The following is a 20,574-nucleotide window of genomic DNA, read 5'->3' as shown; positions in this document are numbered from 1 at the left end:
TACCAGTGAGTCTAGTGTACAAGGAGCCTATAAATCTTTGATTTTCACAGTTGAAGTGTGTGTTTCTGTTCTTTTTACTGCAGGTATTGAGGTGTTGGGTTCTCTGCAGCATCTGGACCTGGCCTATAACCTGTTGCTGGAGCACTTGCAGCTTGCTCCACTCTCCCAGCTGCACCAGCTGAACAAGGTGAGGAATTCTAAACACTCATTATTATCTTATTTTCAAAAAGGTCCTGAAGTGCTAACTTCTTTTCTGACGATGTAATCAGACATCAGCCTAAACTCCGACTATATCAACCCATAATTGACTGATTTGTGTAATGACTTCTTAATCTGCCGGGGTTAGGCACACACAGTCTGAACCCACAACATGGTGTTCCTCATGCTCTCTGCTAGTGTCGTCTGCTCTCTTTTTGTTCTGCTAAGTCCTCCTGTGATACCTGCACCATGGGGGTAATTTAGGGATTTGTCCAGCTGGGAACAGGCTATAGCTGAGTTGTGCAGTTTATTCTCCTCACAGCATGTCGGATGGATGCTGCCTTAGCCTGGCCAGATGAATTGTATGAATTGTATTTATAGGTTGGTTATGTGTGCTTGATGGGTATTTTCATGTTTCTAAATACAAAATAAATAAAACACAAAAAAATACAGGAATTTTGACAGCCAAATGATTGAATGAATGTTACGTTTGTGAACATGCCATTTACATGGTGTTATTTAGGATAATGAAAAATATGGCACTCCGTGAACCATGTTAAAATAAGTTTTGGTCGTCTTTTTTTTTTTTTTTATCAGTTGATTTTGGAAGGGAACCCGTTGTATTTCCAGAAGACACATCGCTTATCATCCATCCTTCACCTCTCCCCCAGGGTTGCTTTTAAACAAGTGAGTATGTGTAGGGTGTCATGCACACATGTCGGTGGTAATGTTATGTGTGTCTGACTGCTTTGGAGTGAAACTGATCTGATGCCTGTTTTCTGTTCTGTTCAAAAGCAGAATTTTCCACTCCCTGTCAGCTTAAAAAAGTGTGTAAATAGACTCTTAATAGTACTGTTTAGTACTATTAGTATTACTATTAATAGTACTCTTGACTTTATAATGCTGTGCCTCTTTATTCACGCCCATAGTTCCAGCTGGACTACTGTCTTCTCTCCTCTTCTGAACTAGCAGTAAGTGTAATTTTTATTGTACGCATTGCCTCTCCTGGTACCCTTAATTTAGAAAGTATGCACACTGTTCACATTTGAAACCTAGGCCCTTCCTAGATCTGGTCAACTGATTGGTAAGATGGACCAGGCCCTGGCTCCACCTCCAGTTGTTCCTGCTGCAGAGCCAGGACCCCTGGATGCATCCAGTGGAGCAGAGCTAACTGACAGCCTGTCGGTGGGTGAAGCTGGAGCACATTTACGCCGGAACAAGTCAAAGGTACAGAATGGCTCAAAACACACCTTTATGGAGTTCTTTCACACTTTACACACCCTTAAAAATCAGTATGGAGATTACAATATGAAGGTAATTACAATATGAAGATTGTGAACATATTCCTTCAACTAGATCATCTTCCCATTTTTAAAAATCCACATACAGACTTCAGACTGGAGTTAAATTTTGTTTCTAATATTAAATAACACATAGCAAACAAGCTTTGGACAGCGTTCCAATAATTTAATGGATATTACTTTAAAGCAAGGGGTTCACAGAATATCATTAAATTCCTTAATTCTGAAAACTGTGGGGTGGTGCCCCATCCCGGTTGAGGGTCTCAGGTTGGCTGAGCTGCAATCTGTGTGTTATATCCGTCCTGCCCACACACTAGTGACGTGTCACAAATGCCCACCCGCAAACGGTAATATTCATCTAGTTATACTTTAATTCCACTATGGCCTGAAACTAAATGATACGTAAGCTGCAGTGAGTTGCTTTTCGAATGGGTTGTTATGCTGAGTGAGTGAGTGTGGTTCAGTTTTTACTGTGTTTTGTGTGGTTGTGTGTATGTGTTTGTTTTCTCAGGGCAAAGTGAAGGTCCGGAGGGCAAGCATCTCTGAGCCCAGTGATACTGACCATGAGCCCAGAGTAGGATCACTGTTAGGAGGTAAGTTGCTCTCCAGTCAATTCCAGGAAATCCATTTACCCATACAGTTCCACCATACTGCACATGCAGGCCACTCCTATTATTGGACACTTTCATTTATTTATTTGGAGATCATTTCAATAGCAAGTCTCCTGTCCTTTTGTCCAGAAATCATCCTTCACCACCAGAAGGACATTGAGAGGATGGACACTTTCCGTGACCAGCTTGGTGAAGACTGGCTACGCTATCAGCACCACCTAGAACCGATGTTCACCCCTTCAATCAGTACCCCAACCCCTGCCGAAATGACCTCCAAACCTCTTACCAAAGGACACTGCACCAGCCCGCAGACTGCCCCTCTGTTAATGTCAGAGCCCGTGGACAAGTTCACTGAAGTGGATATGGAGTCCACACTTCAGTGGGTGGGGCATGCCCAAAAACCACTTACTGAGTCCACTCTGGACTCTAATGTGCAGGAGGCCGTCACATATGCCCAGAATGAGGAGGAGGAGGAAATTGGAGGAGGTCAGAGTGATGCGCTATAAGAGCAGAACATTAAAATCCTGAAGTTTGTGCCCTTATTTAAAGTGACTGCCACTGATTCCAGTTTATATATTTGTGCATTTATTTAATTAAAGTAAATATGTTTCTTTATGTATCAGTATCAAATGATCAATAATCAGATAATAATGCCAGTGGAATTCACTCAGCTCTTCTCAATACCCCCTTAGAATTTCCGTAGCAAATTTGTGTTTCCTGTTCTGAATCTTGATCAATAAAATGAACACTAACCCTCCTCTCGCTTTCTCAGTGGACCTGTGTCTGCCGTTGCTGGTTGGAGTATTGGCTGACAGAGATGAAGGCAAATCCAGTACGAGTTCAGACATGCCAGTGTTCCTCCGTGTTCGGCACAGCCTTCTCCTGGAGGTTGACATGCAGAAGGGTCATATAAAAAACAGGCAGGAGCTGGACAGCCTGCAAGAGGTTGTTACTACACAGGCCCAGTGGGGAGAGGTCAGAGGGCATACTTGCAGTTTCAGGGTTTTGTTGTTTCACAATGCTTCTCCTTTTTTACACTTTCTCCCTCATTCCTTTATGTCACACTTCAGGAAGACAGCCAGATCCTCCCCACGCTGGAGCTACGTTTCAGGTACATCATTCGTGAGCGCCGTCGCCGTCGCTATGTGATGCTGGATGAGGACCCCCAGCAGGCCTTGCAGGTGATTTTATGTGCCAAACCCTCCAAGATGCCTTCTGTTTTCCATATCTCCCAGCAGCCATAGTTCCAGTCTGTCTTTTTCTTTTACAGACATTATCAGAAGTGTTATCGCACGTGGCTGAGGAGAATCAACAGCGACTAGAGGAGGAAGATCGCCTGCAGGAGATTCGGTTCCAATGTCTGCGCTGTGGAACTGAGAGGGAAAGGCCCAGAGAGATTGGTGTGCAGGGGGAGAACTGGAACGAGAGCAGCAGACAGGATGCCATGGGTGAGAGAAAATGGTGCAACCACAATAACCTGTCATCAGCTAAAAAGCTTCATGTTTTAACCTGCAGTGGGGTGGTTATCAAAATGATGAAATGATGCCAGACTTCTTTTGTCTTTTCTACAAATTCACGCCCTGTCAGGCTGCCCAGCAACTTGTCTTTCATAACCTCTGACTCACGTCAGTTCTTCAGAAGGTAAAGTCTGGTTTCTTCCAGATCTCCACATGTAGCAACTTTATAAGCATCATATTTGAGCCTGTTGGGACATGATGATATTACAGTAAATAAAATGACAGAAGGACTTTGCTGAAACATCATTCCAGCTTTTTTGCGTGTCCCTGAGACAGACAAGGCGGGCTGCACCTGTCTGTGTGTGAGTGAGAGAGAAGGGTTTGTACTGAGTGTGATTTAAATCAACAGATTATTAAATGAACTCTTACACATTTGATCCTTTTAATTTCGGTAGGGGTTCAGGACCTGTGCAGTAACTAAATGCCTAAATGCCCTGTAATCAGAAGGTTGCCGGTTTGAATCCTGATCTGCCAAGGTGCCACTGAGGTGCCACTGAGCAAAGCACCATTCCAACACACTGCTCCCCAGGCACCAGTCATGGCTGCCTGATGATCACCAAGGCGGACGGAGGACACATTTCGTTGTGTACACTGTGTGCTGTGCCACAGTGTTTCACAATGACAATCACTTCACTTTCACAGCAGAATTTTTTGTCTTGGTTTTTTTCTCTACCCAGTCTTGTTGTAGGATTTTCAGTGGGGTTATCGGTTTGGGAATCAAACCAGCAACCTTCAGATTATGGGTCTGTTTCTTTACCCGCTAGGCCACCACTGCCCTCACATGTAACATTTAAACAATTAAACAAAGTTGCATACAGACAAACTGGGCGACATAAAGCGCAAAAAGGACACAGGCAGTGCAAGATTAACATTTAACAAAAACATGTAGACAACAATGAGACATACAGTGCTAAAAAGGGGAAATGAGTAATAAATGTGCAAAGTAAAATGGTCCAAATACTGCTGTGCAAAATGTAGCAGTGCATTAATAGATAATAAAAGATAGATACAATTACTCAATATAACAGAGGTAGTGGGATGAAGCTATTGCAGAATCTGGCAGTGTGGGCCCGAATGCTTCGGTACCTTTTTCCAGATGGTAGGAGGGTGAAGAGTGCATGTGAAGGATGTGTAGAGAGAAGGATGTGGCTTCCCTGATTCAACGTGTGTGGTAAATGTCTGTTATGGAGGGAAGAGAGACTGATTATATTCTCAGCTATCTTCACTATCTACTGTAGGGTCTTGCAGTTCGATATGGTGAACTTCCCAAACCAGACAGTGATGCAGCTGGTCAGAATGCTGTCGGTGGTCCCTCCATTGAAAGTGGTGAGGATTGGTGATGGGAGATGGGCTTTCCTCAGCCTCGGCAAGAAGTAGATAATGATGGATGATAGCAGCTGGGCATGATGGCTGCAAACACCTTTCTTCTTACCCTAGTCACAGGGTAGATCTTGACTAAGCAGGCAACATGACCTTCTTCCATTGATTTTTTTTAATGATGTCTGTCTGTGTGAATCTGGGTTTGAAGTCCCTAGAAAGGCCAGGTTTGCACATGGAGTTAAAATGGAGTTAAGAGTTAAAAAGTAATTCTGTAATTTATGCTTTGCAGACATTTGAAACACAGTTTTCTCTTGCAATATTAAATTTAAATCAAAATATTATCATAACCCAGACATTCAAAGTTCGGTATATATATGTTATACTGAGTATTGCATCAGTATTGCTTAATTAAAATATTCATGCAATGGACCACATTTTAACTCTTAGTATTGGCCATCATAGGTTAAAATTAACAGCACTCGTGTAGCTTTTAGACCATTGTTGTCCCTTGGACAAATATTGGTAATTTTAGATGCATATAGATGCATTAGATGCATAGTTTCAAACTATCTCCCCTGACCTCATCCCTTTCGTTTCTTATATCATAAACAGCTCAATCTCATCTGGCCACATACCATCCGCCTTCAAAACAGCCAGGGTTCTTCCAATCCTAAAGAAACCCACTGCTGATCCTACAGACATTAACAATTACAGACCAGTTTCCCTCCTCTCATTTCTATCCAAAATCCTTGAGCGCTGTGTCTACAACCAGCTATCACTCCATTTATCACAGAACAACCTCCTGGATCCTAACCAGTCTGGCTTCAGAACAGCTCATTCCACCGAGACTGCCCTTTTGGCGGTTACCGAGCAGCTACATGCAGCCAGATTGACAAAACTGTCATCAGTTCTTATTCTCCTTGACCTATCTGCTGCATTTGACACTGTTAATCACTAGACTCTCTTGGCAATCCTGAAGAGGCTTGGAATTCGGGGCTCAGCATGGCAGTGGTTTGCTTCCTACCTTGATGAGCGATCTTACCAAGTGACTTGGAAAGGATCCACCTCTACCTCACGTAGACTCTCCACTGGTGTCCCTCAAGGCTCGGTGCTAGGTCCTCTCCTTTTCTCCCTCTACACGAGATCACTTGGTGAGGTCATTTCCTCACATGGATTATCCTACCACTGCTATGCTGACGACACACAACTTCTCTTCTCCTTTCCTCCCTCTGATCTTCATGCTGCTTCCAAAATCTCTGCATGTCTAACCGACATCTCGTCTTGGATGGCAGCCCATCACCTCCAACTCAATCCCACCAAAACTGAACTAATATTCATTCCAGCAGATTCTTCACCACATCAGGATCTTGCTATTTACCTAGACAACTCGCAGCTCTCTCCTTCAGCAACAGCCCGCAACCTTGGCGTAACAATAGACAACCATCTCTCCTTCTCAACTCACATCAGCAATCTTTCCCGCTCATGTAGATTCCTTCTCTACAATATCAGACGAATCCGCCCTTACCTGTCAACCCAGGCCACCCAACTACTGGTTCAGTTCTTAGTAATCTCACGACTGGACTACTGCAACTCCCTTCTAGCTGGTCTACCACTATGTACCATCCGACCTCTTCAACTCATACAAAATGCAGCAGCACGACTGATCTTCAACCTTCCCAAATTCTCCCATACCACCCCTCTGCTACGTTCCCTTCACTGGCTCCCAGTAGCTGCACGCATCAGGTTCAAAATACTGATGCTGGCCTACAAAGCCAAACATGGAGCAGCACCATCCTACCTCACAGCACTTATTACACCCCGCACAGCACCTCGTTTACTCCGAGCCTCCAGTACTGCTCGCCTGGTCCCTCCATCTCTGAAGGTAAAAGGAAAACATTCATCTAGACTCTTCTCCATCTTGGCCCCTCGGTGGTGGAATGAACTTCCCCTCGAGGTCAGAACAGCTCAGTCACTGAGCCCCTTCAAACGACAGCTCAAGACCTTCCTCTTTAAAGAATATTTAGATTAAATTGTAATTTTCTTGTTGTCGAACTTTGTGTACAGAATCTACAACAGAGTGAATTAAATAGATGTATTCATAGTTGGGGTCCTAGTGAACCGGAATTGATCTCTTCATCGATGGTAACTTGAAAGCACGTTGTAAGTCGCTCTGGATAAGGGCGTCTGCCAAATGCCGTAAATGTAAATGTAAATGTATTGCATAAACATTATTTTATTGAAGTGTTGCACAATTTCAACACGCATTATACATTGAAATATTTCGTGCAATTGTTTTGTCTGAATGCTTTATAGAGTTCATTGAATTTTATTGTGGATTGTTGGTTGGTTTTGACAAGCGAGACTATTTTTCTGTTTCCCGTGTATCACATGGCAAGTTTTCAAACTATTTGTGTAGCTTTTGTCAGAACGTTATATTGAACTACCCAGTACTAAGGCACGCCAAGTACTATATGCATGTCACATTCGTTCATAGGTATGACCACTAGTTATGGGGATAAAGTAACTTGTGTTATCAAAATGTCCCATCACTTGGAGAATAGCTCACGTTGTTAATCCAGTTAAATAAATGGTAGAAACCACAGACATTAAATGGGTTAAATGTAGTTAATAATGTTGAGGAGTTACTTGTCAGAGATATTTTAGTTTCTCTTATTTTTTTTCTATGTTTTGTGTACACTCAACAGGGAGTATCCTCATCTGCTTAGAATGCAACAGTGATCATGTTGTCCAAGTCCCTGGCATGACTATGCCCAGCACCAGCACACCAGTACATGAAACTGTTTTGCCAGAAGCATACTCAGTAATGGTAACTCTGATACCTTTAGGTTTAATTGCAACCAGACTCTAATACTTCATGAATCAGATAGTTCTATCCTAAAAAGATTTTGTGATTTTTTTTTAATCCAGACTTGTGAAGGTTTGTCCTCATTGGCCCAAGAAGTAGGCAACTCTTTCCTGTCTGTGCCTACTGGGCTGAGCTGCAGTGGCAGGGAGGAGGGGAGTGAGACCCAGTCTGTCACATTCCACACAGCCCACAAGGACACAGGGACCTTCAAGGACTTGGATGAAATTGGTGTCTGCAGCTACACCCTGCCAAAGCCGGAGCCTCAGCACCCACCGCCAGAAGGAATCAGCCCAGGTGGGTCTCACACCTATTGTCCACCCACCATGTAGATCATAATACAGGAAGTGCAGAATTATTAGGCAAATGAGTATTTTGTCCACATCATCCTCTTAATGCATGTTGTCTTACTCCAAGCTGTATAGGCTCGAAAGCCTACTACCAATTAAGCATATTAGGTGATGTGCATCTCTGTAATGAGAAGGGGTGTGGTCTGATGACATCAACACCCTATATCAGGTGTGCATAATTATTAGGCAACTTCCTTTCCTTTGGCAAAATGGGTCAAAAGAAGGACTTGACTGGCTCAGAAAGTCAAAAATAGTGAGATATCTTGCACAGGGTTGCAGCACTCTTAAAATGTCAAAGCTTCTGAAGCATGATCATCGAACAATCAAGCGTTTCATTCAAAATAGTCAACAGGGTCGCAAGAAGCGTGTGGAAAAACCAAGGCGCAAAATAACTGCCCATGAACTGAGAAAAGTCAAGCGTGTAGCTGCCAAGATGCCACTTGCCACCAGTTTGGCCATATTTCAGAGCTGCAACATCACTGGAGGGCCCAAAAGCACAAGGTGTGCAATACTCAGAGACATGGCCAAGGTAAGAAAGGCTGAAAGACGACCACCACTGAACAAGACACACAAGCTGAAACGTCAAGACTGGGCCAAGAAATAGCTCAAGACTGATTTTTCTAAGGTTTTATGGACTGATGAAATGAGAGTGAGTCTTGATGGGCCAGATGGATGGGCCCGTGGCTGGATTGGTAAAGGGCAGAGAGCTCCAGTCCGACTCAGATGCCAGCAAGGTGGAGGTGGAGTACTGGTTTGGGCTGGTATCATCAAAGATGAGCTTGTGGGGCCTTTTTGGGTTGAGGATGGAGTCAAGCTCAACTCCCAGTCCTACTGCCAGTTTCTGGAAGACACCTTCTTCAAGCAGTGGTACAGGAAGAAGTCTGCATCCTTCAAGAAAAACATGATTTTCATACAGGACAATGCTCCGTCACACGTGTCCAAGTACTCCACAGTGTGGCTGGCAAGAAAGGGTATAAAAGAAGAAAAACTAATGACATGGCCTCCTTGTTCACCTGATCTGAACCCCATTGAGAACCTGTGGTCCATCATCAAATGTGAGATTTACAAGGAGGGAAAACAGTACACCTCTCTGAACAGTGTCTGGGAGGCTGTGGTTGCTGCTGCACGCAATGTTGATGGTGAACAGATCAAAACGCTGACAGAATCCATGGATGTCAGGCTTTTGAGTGTCCTTGCAAAGAAAGGTGGATATATTGGTCGCTGATTTGTTTTTGTTTTGTTTTTGAATGTCAGAAATGTAGATTTGTGAATGTGGAGATGTTATATTGGTTTCACTGGTAAAAATAAATAATTGAAATGGGTATATATTTGTTTTTTGTTAAGTTGCCTAATAATTATGCACAGTAATAGTCACCTGCACACACAGATATCCCCCTAAAATAGCTACAAATAAAAACAAACTAAAAACTACTTCCAAAAACATTCAGCTTTGATATTAATGTGTTTTTTGGGTTCATTGAGAACATGGTTGTTCAATAATAAAATAATTCCTCAAAAATACAACTTGCCTAATAATTCTGCACTCCCTGTAGTTATTTTACTGTGTAGTGCTGGGTTGTCAACCGGCCACACAACTGTAATGTCCCAGTCTTGTTAGGTGATTTTAGTGATAGCCCAATTCTCTTACATTCTCATTTTGTGGGTACAGACTGATTTCCTGTCTCATTCTATGGGAGATGTTGAGGAGTGGAAAGTGAAATTTGAGTTAAAACATTGGCAGACTTGATGTTTCCATGTTTCTTGTCTTTGTCTGCATCTGTAAAATGGTCTGTGATTGGTCAAATAAATCAATCAGTATTTTAAGCGTTGGTTCATACAATACAAATATCTTTTGTGTGTGTGTGCGCATGTTTTTCAGAGTTCAATATAGTTATTTTTCCCCATGAGACATGCAAGCTCTTGCGAAATGCTTTTGAAATTTGTGGTTTAACCTGAAATGTCTCTTTAAGCAGGCTGGTGCAACTGTTCATTACTAGCTACTGAACATTATTTTAAACATTATTTCTCTTGGGGAGGTGACAGGCGTCTTGAGTGTTCCCAGGCATCACATGACCAAGCCATTCAATTTTTTAAGTGCTGCTGTGAGTTTAATTGGTGAGTGAGTAGCAGCCTAGTGGGTAACACACTTGCCTATAAAACCCTACTTTCTACCATACTACCATGGTTAAGACACTCCAGGGGGACTGTCCCTGTAACAACTTACTGGATTAGCATGTCTGATAAATGTAAATGTAACTTAGCTGCATGTGCATTGGGAGGAGTTGTATTGGGAAGTGTGTTTTTAATTATTATAACCTAAAATATAGCCTTAAAACAGCTGTGGAAAATTGATCACATTGCAGGAGTTACATGTCATTATTTTCAACTTGGTATGATAAATCATTTGTTACTGACTCTGCTGCTCTTTGAGGTGAATCTTCACCGCTCATCATAGGGATTTACTGCATGAAGTGTGAGACTGACTGTATTGTGTAAGACCATAATCTTGGAAAGGTAAAGAGTTCAGTCAAATTGTTTAGCACGCAACTTGCTTTTGAGCCAAAAACACATGATGGGAATCTGACAGCACTAACTGTATTTCTATAGCGCACTTTGACCTGTTGCTGGAGGACTTTGATGCTGTGGACCACCGGCTCAAGCTCTTCTTGGATGTGGAGGTGTTTGAAGGAAACGAAGACCTCCACAGCTTCCTCAAGGCAAGAAATTACATAAAAAGCAGCTGAATTAGTTGAATTATTGTAAATAAGACAGACAATATATGTTCCACACATTTAAATACATTTGATTGAGTACATCTCCTTGTCAATTACTAAACAGGCCATCCCCCCTTGGTCTTTTGTTTTAGAATTGTGTGTGTGTGTGTGTGTGTGTGTGTGTGTGTATATATATATATATATATATATATATATATAGGTTTTTTTTTATATAGTTTTGGAAACATTAATCATCTATTGTTTCTGATTTCCTTCTGTCCATCATAGTGCCATAGTGCATTATTTTACCTGCATTGAAGTGCTAGGAATATTCTGTTCTGTTGAGCCTGAATATAGCTTCTGTTGAGCTTTGGGCGCCTGTCATGGCCACCCACTGTCACCAAGGGTGATGGTTAAAAGCAGAGAACACATTTGACACAATGCCAATCACTTCACATTGACTTTCACTGATGTAGAGCAGGAAACTGGAGATATGTTACATGTGTTAATGTCTTACTGTAGTGGAATTATTCAATGAATGTATTATTATGTATTATTCAATGAATGTAAAGCCTTACATGTGATGCCTATTCATTCTAAATGTGATGTTGACTGATTGCTCTTGTGTCAGATGTCAACAGTCAGGTTTGGAGATCCTGAGGAGTTCCCATCTCTGCTGGTGGTGTCTGACCAGTGCATTTATATTTTGGAAATCATTTCTGAGTCCCAGTGAGTGTGGTTCTCTTCTTCTCTCACACACAGACTGTCTCCCTCACAATTCATAAGATAAGGATGATGTGCCCATATAATAGGGATTGTGTTTGTTTTCCTAAATAAATGTGACGTGTTTGAAAAATGTAGTTGCAGTTGTGGCATGTGTATAAGTAGCAGAGTCATCCAGCAGAATAATTTCTCATAATGGAATATTCAGGTAAATGCACCGTGGCCACATTGTGCTGCTGAGTTCAGCTATGTAACACTTTCACATGCATTTATTGGTACAGATTGCAATCAGGTAACATAATAAAAAGCAATTTATAATAGTCGTATATGTAGCTCCAGGAACTGGTGCATTGAAGTCAACAGACCCTTCAACACACCACTTCCCGGAGTCATGCCATCTCCCTCCACTCACAAACATTCAGCACTGTGGTACTTCTTCAGTATGGGTGTAACGGTGTACCACGCACATTAATTTGCCTACAGATAGAGCAGTGAACAGCTTGTACTGTTTATTTACAGCCTGTGCTTTCAGCTGCCATTGGAACTTGATGTTGACATTGCCTCAAATGGCTGTTACTGCTGGTGTGTTTTACTGATTCAGAAGTCAGAACATTTACACAGACTCACATCTGAACAAACTGAACTAAATATGTGCGTTGTACAAGTGATAATGATAAATGTGAAAGTGTACAGATGACCCCTGACTTCACACCAAATTTTGATTTCTCTCTATCCTTTAGCAAGGGTCAGCCATCAGACTGCTTTCGGAAGAGGTACAGTCATCGCCTATGTGAGCTGAGCTGTCTGCAGGTGGGCCTGGGCTCACAGACCATCAACATGGAGTTTGAAGATGGCGGAGCTGCCTACACGCTGCTGGTGCGGGACAGTGTCCGCTGCAAGCGCTTCTTCAGTCTGTTCACAGGTAAGAAGCACATACATTTTAAATGTCATGTTTAACACACTCTAGTGCATACTCCATCCAGCTCCACGCACCCTTGCACTTAAGTGAAATCAGGGCAGTAGTTGGCGTCTGAGGTGTTAAAAATGTTTAAAATTTTTATGTTGTTATAATTGTAATTAATGTAAATAATGCCATATAGTTACATTATAACATGTCATAATATTAGTATTATATCACTATAATTGCATATGATTATAAAATAATATTTCAAATGTAAAAAAAGGCTCTGGTGCTCACTGTGGAAATTGCATCTTCTTCTGCAATTCCGGTACGGCGGCTGTCACCGTAGCACGAGAGCCTGTTAAGGACAAATGGGTGAAAGTCCTTACTGTGATTTAATGTCCAATCGCTGTTGTTGCTTCCTCTTACACTGTTGTAACTGGAGCTAAGCTGGAGGAGCTGAGAGACTTAAGTTTGATGACACACAGTCAACTCGAAAAGCTGTATCAGTTTGCATCCGCGTATCAGGTTGAAGTAGTTTTGGTGATGTGTGGAGAAAAACACTCTCACGCAGATGCTATGATTTCCCTTTTACTTGACATTTATTAACTTCCAGTATCTTAACCTTATCATCCCCGGTTGAAGGACCTGGTCTGTTCAAAAGTGAAAGTAAAATACAAGCATAGCTCATTAGAAGCAACCCAGTCCCAGTATAACTAAACTAAAGTAAATCACACAGGTACATGCTGAGCACATAAGACAGCTTGTCTTGAAGGTGCATCAGTTACAAACCATCAACGGTCTATTGAAAATGCTTTTGAATAGACCTACTGTGGCACTTCAGATAAACACAAGAAAATAACCCACACATTGTTCTCTTTACGCCAAAACACGTACCGTAACAGTACTGTCACACACTTATTGCTCACAGGTTCTTAAATCAAAAATAAAATGTATGTAAAAGCAGCAAATTTCACAGTTGAAAGCATAAAATTGCCTCCACTTATTCAGTGAGAAATTGTTTAAATTGAAAATTGAATCGCAATCCTGGTTGCGTGTGTGTGACACGGTGCTCTCTTTTGTACCAAGTTCCTTCATGTTTACATGCACTGTATGGTGTGATTTTTAAGTTAAAACAGCTGGAAACTATGAATTTCTATGAATAATCTATTTAAAAGCTCTCTCTGTCTCACATGCTAGATATGGTCAAGATGGGTAATTATAGTTGTCACATGTTGCTGACATTTTTTCTTGCACTGATGGGATGTTTTGACTGTTAGTATGAGAGATAAGAGAATTTTTGACAAATGCATTACCCTTCTACCCTTGCTTTTGTGGGGTAAATGCGTAATGCCAAGGTAACCAAACCCATTTGCATTCAGCCCACTTTGCAGTGTCCAAGAAACAATGGCCTTGTGATGTTCCAGCTCTGGAAATGTAATCTCTTTTCATTGCTGCATTGTCAAAGTTGGAAGTTGGTTCAGCAGGGAGACCTGCTGATATTCATGATTAGTGTTGTTTTCCCGGTCTGTACAAGTTGAGGTTTTCAGTTTGTTTTCTTAATCTTACAGCATACACCATGGCCTAGAACATCTTTTTACACTTTTCTTTTGTTGCCTGAAAACCTACACCTGCGAGTTGAGACAGCTGAGACATTCCCATTAAACGCACAGGAGTTAAAGGCTGCCACAGCTTTTCTTATTCTCCTGTTCTTTTGTGTGAATTGGATTTACCTGTTGCTGCATGGCACAGTTTCCCTGAAACAGATTTCTCAACCTTTGAAGAGAAAAGGGCACTCCCAGAGGCTGTTCACACCAGTCACGTTGGGTGGAGTATCATTTTGTTCACGGAAATGGACTGATCGTTCATGTATTTTTCTCATTCTTCAGAGAAACAAGCACAGCAACTTTTATCATGTATATAACAGTCACCTGCCATTATGAATCTGAGTAGGATTTAACCTTCAACTTCTGCCCCTGCAGAACTTGTGAGGGAGCTTGCACCTCAATCAGAAAGCAAGCTGAAATCCATCTCCACCACCAGACTCACCCCACAGCATCACCTGTGGTAAGATGTCCGACGTGTGAATGAGCATGAAACACATTTATAAAATAGGATTATGATAATAATAAATGGTCCTTAATATTTGATGTTATTTTTTTATAAATTAGCAATTGGAAGTGTGCAAAATCTCTTTATTTTTGAATAAAGGTACACAAACCCTGATTAATGACACATCTGTCTATCTTACGAAAATTATTCCAAAAGGCATGAACCATCGTTCCACACTAAATGACTAATTTCAAAGCGAGAACCTTCTTTTGCTCAAGCGTAACAGTTTCCAAAGAAATGGAATGTTCTTTTGTGCATTGACAGGCCTCTGCTGTGTGAAGATGCCCAAATGACTGAAGACAGCGAGAAATGCCAGCCTCAGTTCCTGTACCTGTTGGCATTTTTGTGGCAAGGTAAGGGTGTGCCCACCTGACTGAGCGTGCTCCAGACCACATCCTTAAAACACATGACCACAGATAAAAACTTAGTAAACAGATAGACTGAGTGAAAAGTCAGACCCTGGGGCAAGGAGAGAAGGTGCTGGTTTGGAGGCTGCAGCAAGCAGTGGCTTGCCTGAGCTTCTGTAAGTGGAGAGATCACTTCTGATAGAACCCACCTAGAACCGATTAATGTAAAATAAGACTAAAACAGTCCTTTGACTTTAGCCAGTGTCTGTTGAGGTGAAACTTTGATCCAGCAGCTGAGGAAGCTTTGTGCCATGTGTAGCGGCAATGTGTAGCAGCAATGCCAGAGGACCAAGACTGAGAAAAGGCCTGTTCTATCTGACCATGATGAACCCATTAGAACGTTATACATATTTACTATATAAGTATGTCCTAAAACATTGAGAACTCCAGAGCACTGCAGTAGCTGTTCTGAAGCAATGGTGCTCTTTCTCGTGTATCAGATAGAGCTTTTGTTTTGTAGTGCTGCCTCCTAAGATGAATCTTTTCAGTATTTAGAGTATGTAGACATTAGAGCTGATCCCCATTTTGTGACCCACCCTTCCTCCAGACTGCTCTTTGAGCCCTGTGACTGTGCTGGCCACTTTGGAAACGTTGTACTTGCTTTACGAGGACCACCAATGGAGCAGGAGTCTTTCTAGCCCTGCAGCCTGTCAAGAGGAAAGGGCCGGCAAAGGAAGGTTCACAGTCTACCAGTCTCAGCCAATCAGCTGCATCAGCTCAGTCCATCTGTTCTCATCTAGTCAGTGCCAAGTGGAAATAAAACTGTATGATGAGGTGAGTGCTACTCTACATCTGTAATGTGCACCAATTTCTTTTGTAGATGGTAGCTTTTTCTGATTTCAAAACTACAACTGTTGGTCCATGCATGCAGGATGTAGCCATAGAATTAATAGATGGCACATTGTTGTGTTGACACCCATACGTCAACCATATTGCATGTGTCAGGTCTGTCCAATACAGGTAGACATGGAAACTGGGTTTTCTTAATGAAAAAAAACCCTAATGTCTACATTCAACAGATTAAAATGAATAATAATATGAAAATCAAAGAAGAAAAAACGATCAATATATGCATATCAAAACAGTAAGATTTCTTTAAATAATTATTTATTGCAGTAATCACCGTTATAGCTAATTAATCTTCAACTTTGACCGTATTCAAGCATTTTAAGCATTTTACAATTGACTCTTATTCACACCAAATCAAGAATAAAAACCTTGCAGACTCCTGCAATCATTGGTTTGATTGTGGAGAGCTTTTATGTGAGCTATTCTGTATAAAAAATATCTACATTTACACTCCACTCATGCCATTGCTGATTTGGCACAGGGTCCACCAAAGGTCAGTGTTGAAATCACACAACACCATGAACCAGCAAGCAACAAAATGTGGAAGACGGTAGAATTTCAGCACTACATGCATGATTTTGTAGTTATGATTATTACATCTTGCAGAAAACAGATTTTGCAATTGGTGCTCTGATTGATTATAAAAATTTGTTGCATGGTCTCTGGCTTCACATTCACCAAAGGCGACATTGCAGTCTTAAAATCTGCTGCAGCTTTTAACCCCTTTTCTGAAGGCCACTCATCCACCCCATTCAGGTTTATGTCTCAGGCGTGTAAAGAATGGTCTTGTTATCAAGGGCCAGAACAAGGCCATCCTATATGGTAGATTTGAACAGTTGAGACCCCCTTATGAAATTAAACAGGATAATTAGGATACTTGTTTGAAATTGTACTGAAACAAGAAACGAATAAAATGAGACATTCCAAATTATTAGCCACTTGACTATTGATAGTGTACCCTTTCTGAGCCACAACTGACACCAATCTAGTGTTTCTGTTGGACTGAGGGCCACTCCAGGATCTTGTTTTGTATCAACGAGGAAAAGCTGTATGTATGCTTTGAGTCATTGTCTTGTTTGAAGACCCAGTGAAGACCTAAGCCTAAACTAAGAGGAGATTTTTGCATATTCTCCTTCAGGTCAACATAATTTTCTTTTTTCATGATGACATGGACCCGAACAAGGTTCCCTGTGCCTGAGGCAGCAAAACTGCCCACAGCGTGATGCTCCCACCACCATGTTTAACTATGTGGTCCTAGGGTTGAAGGTGTTTTCGTCAAACATAAGCTATGTCCATGTGGCCAGTTCCAGTTTATTATCATCAGATCAAAGACCAGACTTTCAAAACTCATCTTTAACTATCAAATGTTCATGGGCAAACCTCATTTGGGCTCTGATGTTCCGCTCTTTAAGTTATTTTGTGATGATGGCCCTGAAGCCCACCACGGTGAAGAGCCCTCACAGCTGTGTTCCTTGGAACATTGACTCCAGAAGAGGCAGGTCAGCCAATAATTTTGGCAGATGTCCGGGTCGCATGCTCATGCTCATTACTCTTGTACGACCACAGCCAGGTTGGTTTCTTACAGAATTGGTCTCCTTGTACTTGGCAATTTTGCAACATACACAGCTTTTCTAGACACTGTGAATTACTTGGATATGGCAGTGTAGCCTTTACCCTTAGCGTGAACCTCTACTAACTTCTTTCTGAGCTCCAGACTGATTTCATTTGTTTTTGGCATGGTGAGTAAAGTGCCATTTTATGCTGATTGAATGTTGTTTGGAAACCAATTGAAAGTTTTGTTAGAAAGTTAATTGACAGCACAGTCATGGTTTAAAAGCTGATTGGTTCATTTCTGCAGGTGTGTTTACTATATTTTACCTAAAATTTATTTTATATTACAAAAGTACAAGAACCTATTAAATAGCACTGGTGAATATCAGGTTTAAATCAATGCTGCCTATAATACCTGCCCTCGACTTGATGTTGATGATTAACTCTTCCTGGCATCTTCCTGGCTCCTGGCATCTTGACAGGTGGTGCAGGAGGAGCGGATGTGGGCGCTGCAGACGGAGAGCCCAGAGCTGCTTCAGGGTCTGGTTGACTGGATCCGTGGACAGTGGGAGACCATGTTTGGTGTCAAGCTTACCACCATTGTCCAGTGATGTTTCCCCATAATACTTTTCCCTCTCCCAATGTCCCATCATTACTTACATTGCTGCTCTCTGTTTCTCTGTGAATTCTTTCTAAATTAAAACAAATGAAATGTGCCCAGGTAAGATTTTTTTGACTTCCAGTACAATGCACCTTTGAGTACAATGAAGAATGGGAATGTTTGTGTCCTGTGAGAACGGGTGCTGTGTTTCTGATTCTTTGTTCGCATGTGTAAGGTTTGAAATAAGATTATGGCAGCGGTAGCAGTTCAGATGCATTATTTGAATAAAACGAGGAGCTGCTGAATCAGGCTGTCAGAATTTCAAATGTTTTTTGTGTATTGATCTAAAACACCTTACACCACTGTGTCAACAAGCCAACAATTGTGTTTAGTATTTATTTGAATATTTTATATGAGTACATAATACTTCCACCCTAATGGAATCCATATGATTTAATTTTGATTCTGCTAAATCGTAATTTTAAAAAAAATCTCACTATGCCATATCATGAATACATGATAACATATTTATGAATTGAGTGTTCTGAGATTCCTTAAGTTGTACCTTTTTATCAGTATGTACACTGAACTTTTTATACTTGACAAATACAAAATATCAGATTTTATTTAATTTATTGGTAGATCATTATTTTGGGCCCTGATGGATAGATATATGGTTACATTCAGGAATGCATAACTCAGGACTTTCTCAATGATGAATGGGTGATCTGGTGGATGTTGTATTAGACACAATTAATAAAGTGAATGTTTGGTGTGAAAACAGTGAAATATGGAAAGTAAATCTGAAGTGAACACAGTTGTTGCCTTCAGCTGTTCATACCAGGACCCATGCCAAGTGTAGCTTTTACTGTTACCATTTGTAATTTATTGGAGGTGGCAGTTTATATTTGAACATTTATTTGAGTCTTTATGAGAGTATATTGATTTTCTGTAATTATGTTGTCAATAACTAAAAATGATTTGTTTATTTTTTTATGCAAATAAAAATGTTTGTCTGGTTTAAAGCGTCTCTGTTTCTGGAGAATGAATGATGTCTGTTTGCATATCATGATTTCATCACGAAATAGCATTGTTCTGTTATGTTATGCTGTAACAGTCCTGGGGTCACTGGTTAAATATGTCTTGTAATATGAACACGGCTCCTTTTCTGTATCTTTATACAATACCTGTGCAGAGATGAAGCGTGCTGGGTGGAATGGTTACTGTAATGGTTTTCTCTGGCATACAAGCGAAGCATCATAAGCAGACAAATGTACCAAGTCTTGTTCTCTTTGGGGAGAGGGGACATCTGAGCACTCCAGACAAAAGAACAGAATGTTGTTTACGCCTTGGAGCAGGTTGGTACATGACATGTGGCTAACTCACACTTGTACGGCTGCCTGTGGGCGATTTTTATTCCCTCTTTTATTCTTGTCTATGCAAGACCTTCAATCTGCATTTAATAATTACTCTAAACATCATTATGCTATTATGCAATACTGTCATTCATTTAATCATTGATTAAATGATAAATTATATTTTGGTAAGAATAATGTTGCCAGTGTCTAGTAATCTAAGAGGAAACTGTTTCCAGGTTTAAATACACCAAAGTCAGCAACCTCAGGTTTCATATGAGACTCCTGAATAGGTGATGATCAGTTAAACAAACCCAAATTTGCATGAACTTAGAAAAGATTGATGCTGAAGTGAAGACCATTTCCCCTACAGCAAAATAGCATGGTGAGCTGAGATTACATACTTGCCACGTGCGAAAGACAGGAGCGGCATCCTCCTGCAGCTCCACCTTCCTGTTTGGACATGTTGAGTCTGCCTGTGCGGAGGGTCCAATCGTGTTTGTTTCTCTTCCTCAACCCCTTAGGTCCGTGGGGTGTAACTGATACAGTTCATGGAAGGAATAGAAAGAATAGATATTATAATGGTTTTAAAGTTTCTTGAAAAGATTTGATGTAATAAAAATTTTTGGTTATGATTATTACATCTATAGATGTATTTAAAGCAAGCTTCAAGGTTGCAACAAATATATTTGAAGATATTTTGGTTTATTATGGACTCCTGGTACACAACAGATTATTTTAAAAATCACCAACATGACTGATCAGAGGTTAGAATACGATTTCAGAGCAGCAGTACTCCTCCTGTTCATGTAAAACTGAGTGCATCCTACCTTCTGCATGATTAATATGCTTAACCAACTACTTGGACATTTTACCATATTTGGCTAGCTACTATCATCATGCTATTATTTTCAGCAGGGGACAGAGACTATTTCTCTATGAGGTACATGTCGGAATTTAAAGACAAGGTGTGTCAGGGATCAGGGGTGACACTGGAGAATTTGGCCTTTCCTCATTGAGGATGAGGAAAATGACTCTACCTCAGACCTCAGCTGTCCAATGCCTGTACTTTTTTGCAGAATAACAGATTGTCCTGGATGTTTTTCTATGAGGGAAGTGGCTTCTTCGCGGCCCTTCTTGACACCAGGTCATCCTCCAAAAGTTACACTCACACTTGAACCTCTCTCCTTGAAGTTTTTGA

General features: G+C 41.1%; 1 protein-coding gene and 1 long non-coding RNA gene across 5 annotated transcripts in view; one reads left to right on the top strand and one right to left on the bottom strand.

Annotated features, from left to right (window-relative positions):
• The window catches only part of stk11ip (serine/threonine kinase 11 interacting protein), a 27,556-nt gene extending 8,513 nt beyond the window's left edge, over positions 1–19,043 (top strand). For 3 of the 4 annotated variants that reach the window (XM_028954216.1, XM_028954215.1, XM_028954217.1), the window contains 18 exons: positions 84–187; positions 796–885; positions 1,128–1,169; positions 1,255–1,425; positions 2,011–2,092; positions 2,240–2,596; positions 2,883–3,085; positions 3,181–3,291; positions 3,381–3,558; positions 7,653–7,774; positions 7,876–8,107; positions 10,768–10,877; positions 11,506–11,603; positions 12,338–12,519; positions 14,481–14,565; positions 14,875–14,963; positions 15,565–15,791; positions 17,900–19,043. In XM_028954216.1, coding sequence (XP_028810049.1) covers positions 84–187; positions 796–885; positions 1,128–1,169; positions 1,255–1,425; positions 2,011–2,092; positions 2,240–2,596; positions 2,883–3,085; positions 3,181–3,291; positions 3,381–3,558; positions 7,653–7,774; positions 7,876–8,107; positions 10,768–10,877; positions 11,506–11,603; positions 12,338–12,519; positions 14,481–14,565; positions 14,875–14,963; positions 15,565–15,791; positions 17,900–18,028 — 2,612 coding nt within the window. In that variant the 3' untranslated portion in view covers positions 18,029–19,043. Of the gene's footprint in view, positions 1–83; positions 188–795; positions 886–1,127; positions 1,170–1,254; positions 1,426–2,010; positions 2,093–2,239; positions 2,597–2,882; positions 3,086–3,180; positions 3,292–3,380; positions 3,559–7,652; positions 7,775–7,875; positions 8,108–10,767; positions 10,878–11,505; positions 11,604–12,337; positions 12,520–14,480; positions 14,566–14,874; positions 14,964–15,564; positions 15,792–17,899 lie in introns of those variants that run through there. The other variant, XR_003742522.1, reaches the window with a different exon arrangement.
• Positions 18,145–20,574, bottom strand: LOC114764530 (uncharacterized). The gene is made up of 3 exons (XR_003742523.1): positions 20,414–20,574; positions 19,778–19,912; positions 18,145–19,334 (listed from the first exon to the last, which is right to left on the bottom strand). It is a non-coding gene; the product is annotated as an uncharacterized LOC114764530 (long non-coding RNA).

The sequence above is a fragment of the Denticeps clupeoides genome, chromosome 15 (genome assembly GCF_900700375.1).
Source record: "Denticeps clupeoides chromosome 15, fDenClu1.1, whole genome shotgun sequence".
Lineage (NCBI taxonomy): Eukaryota > Metazoa > Chordata > Actinopteri > Clupeiformes > Denticipitidae > Denticeps > Denticeps clupeoides.
The sequence above is the reverse complement of the archived record's forward strand: the minus strand, read 5'-3'. Positions and strand labels throughout refer to the sequence as shown.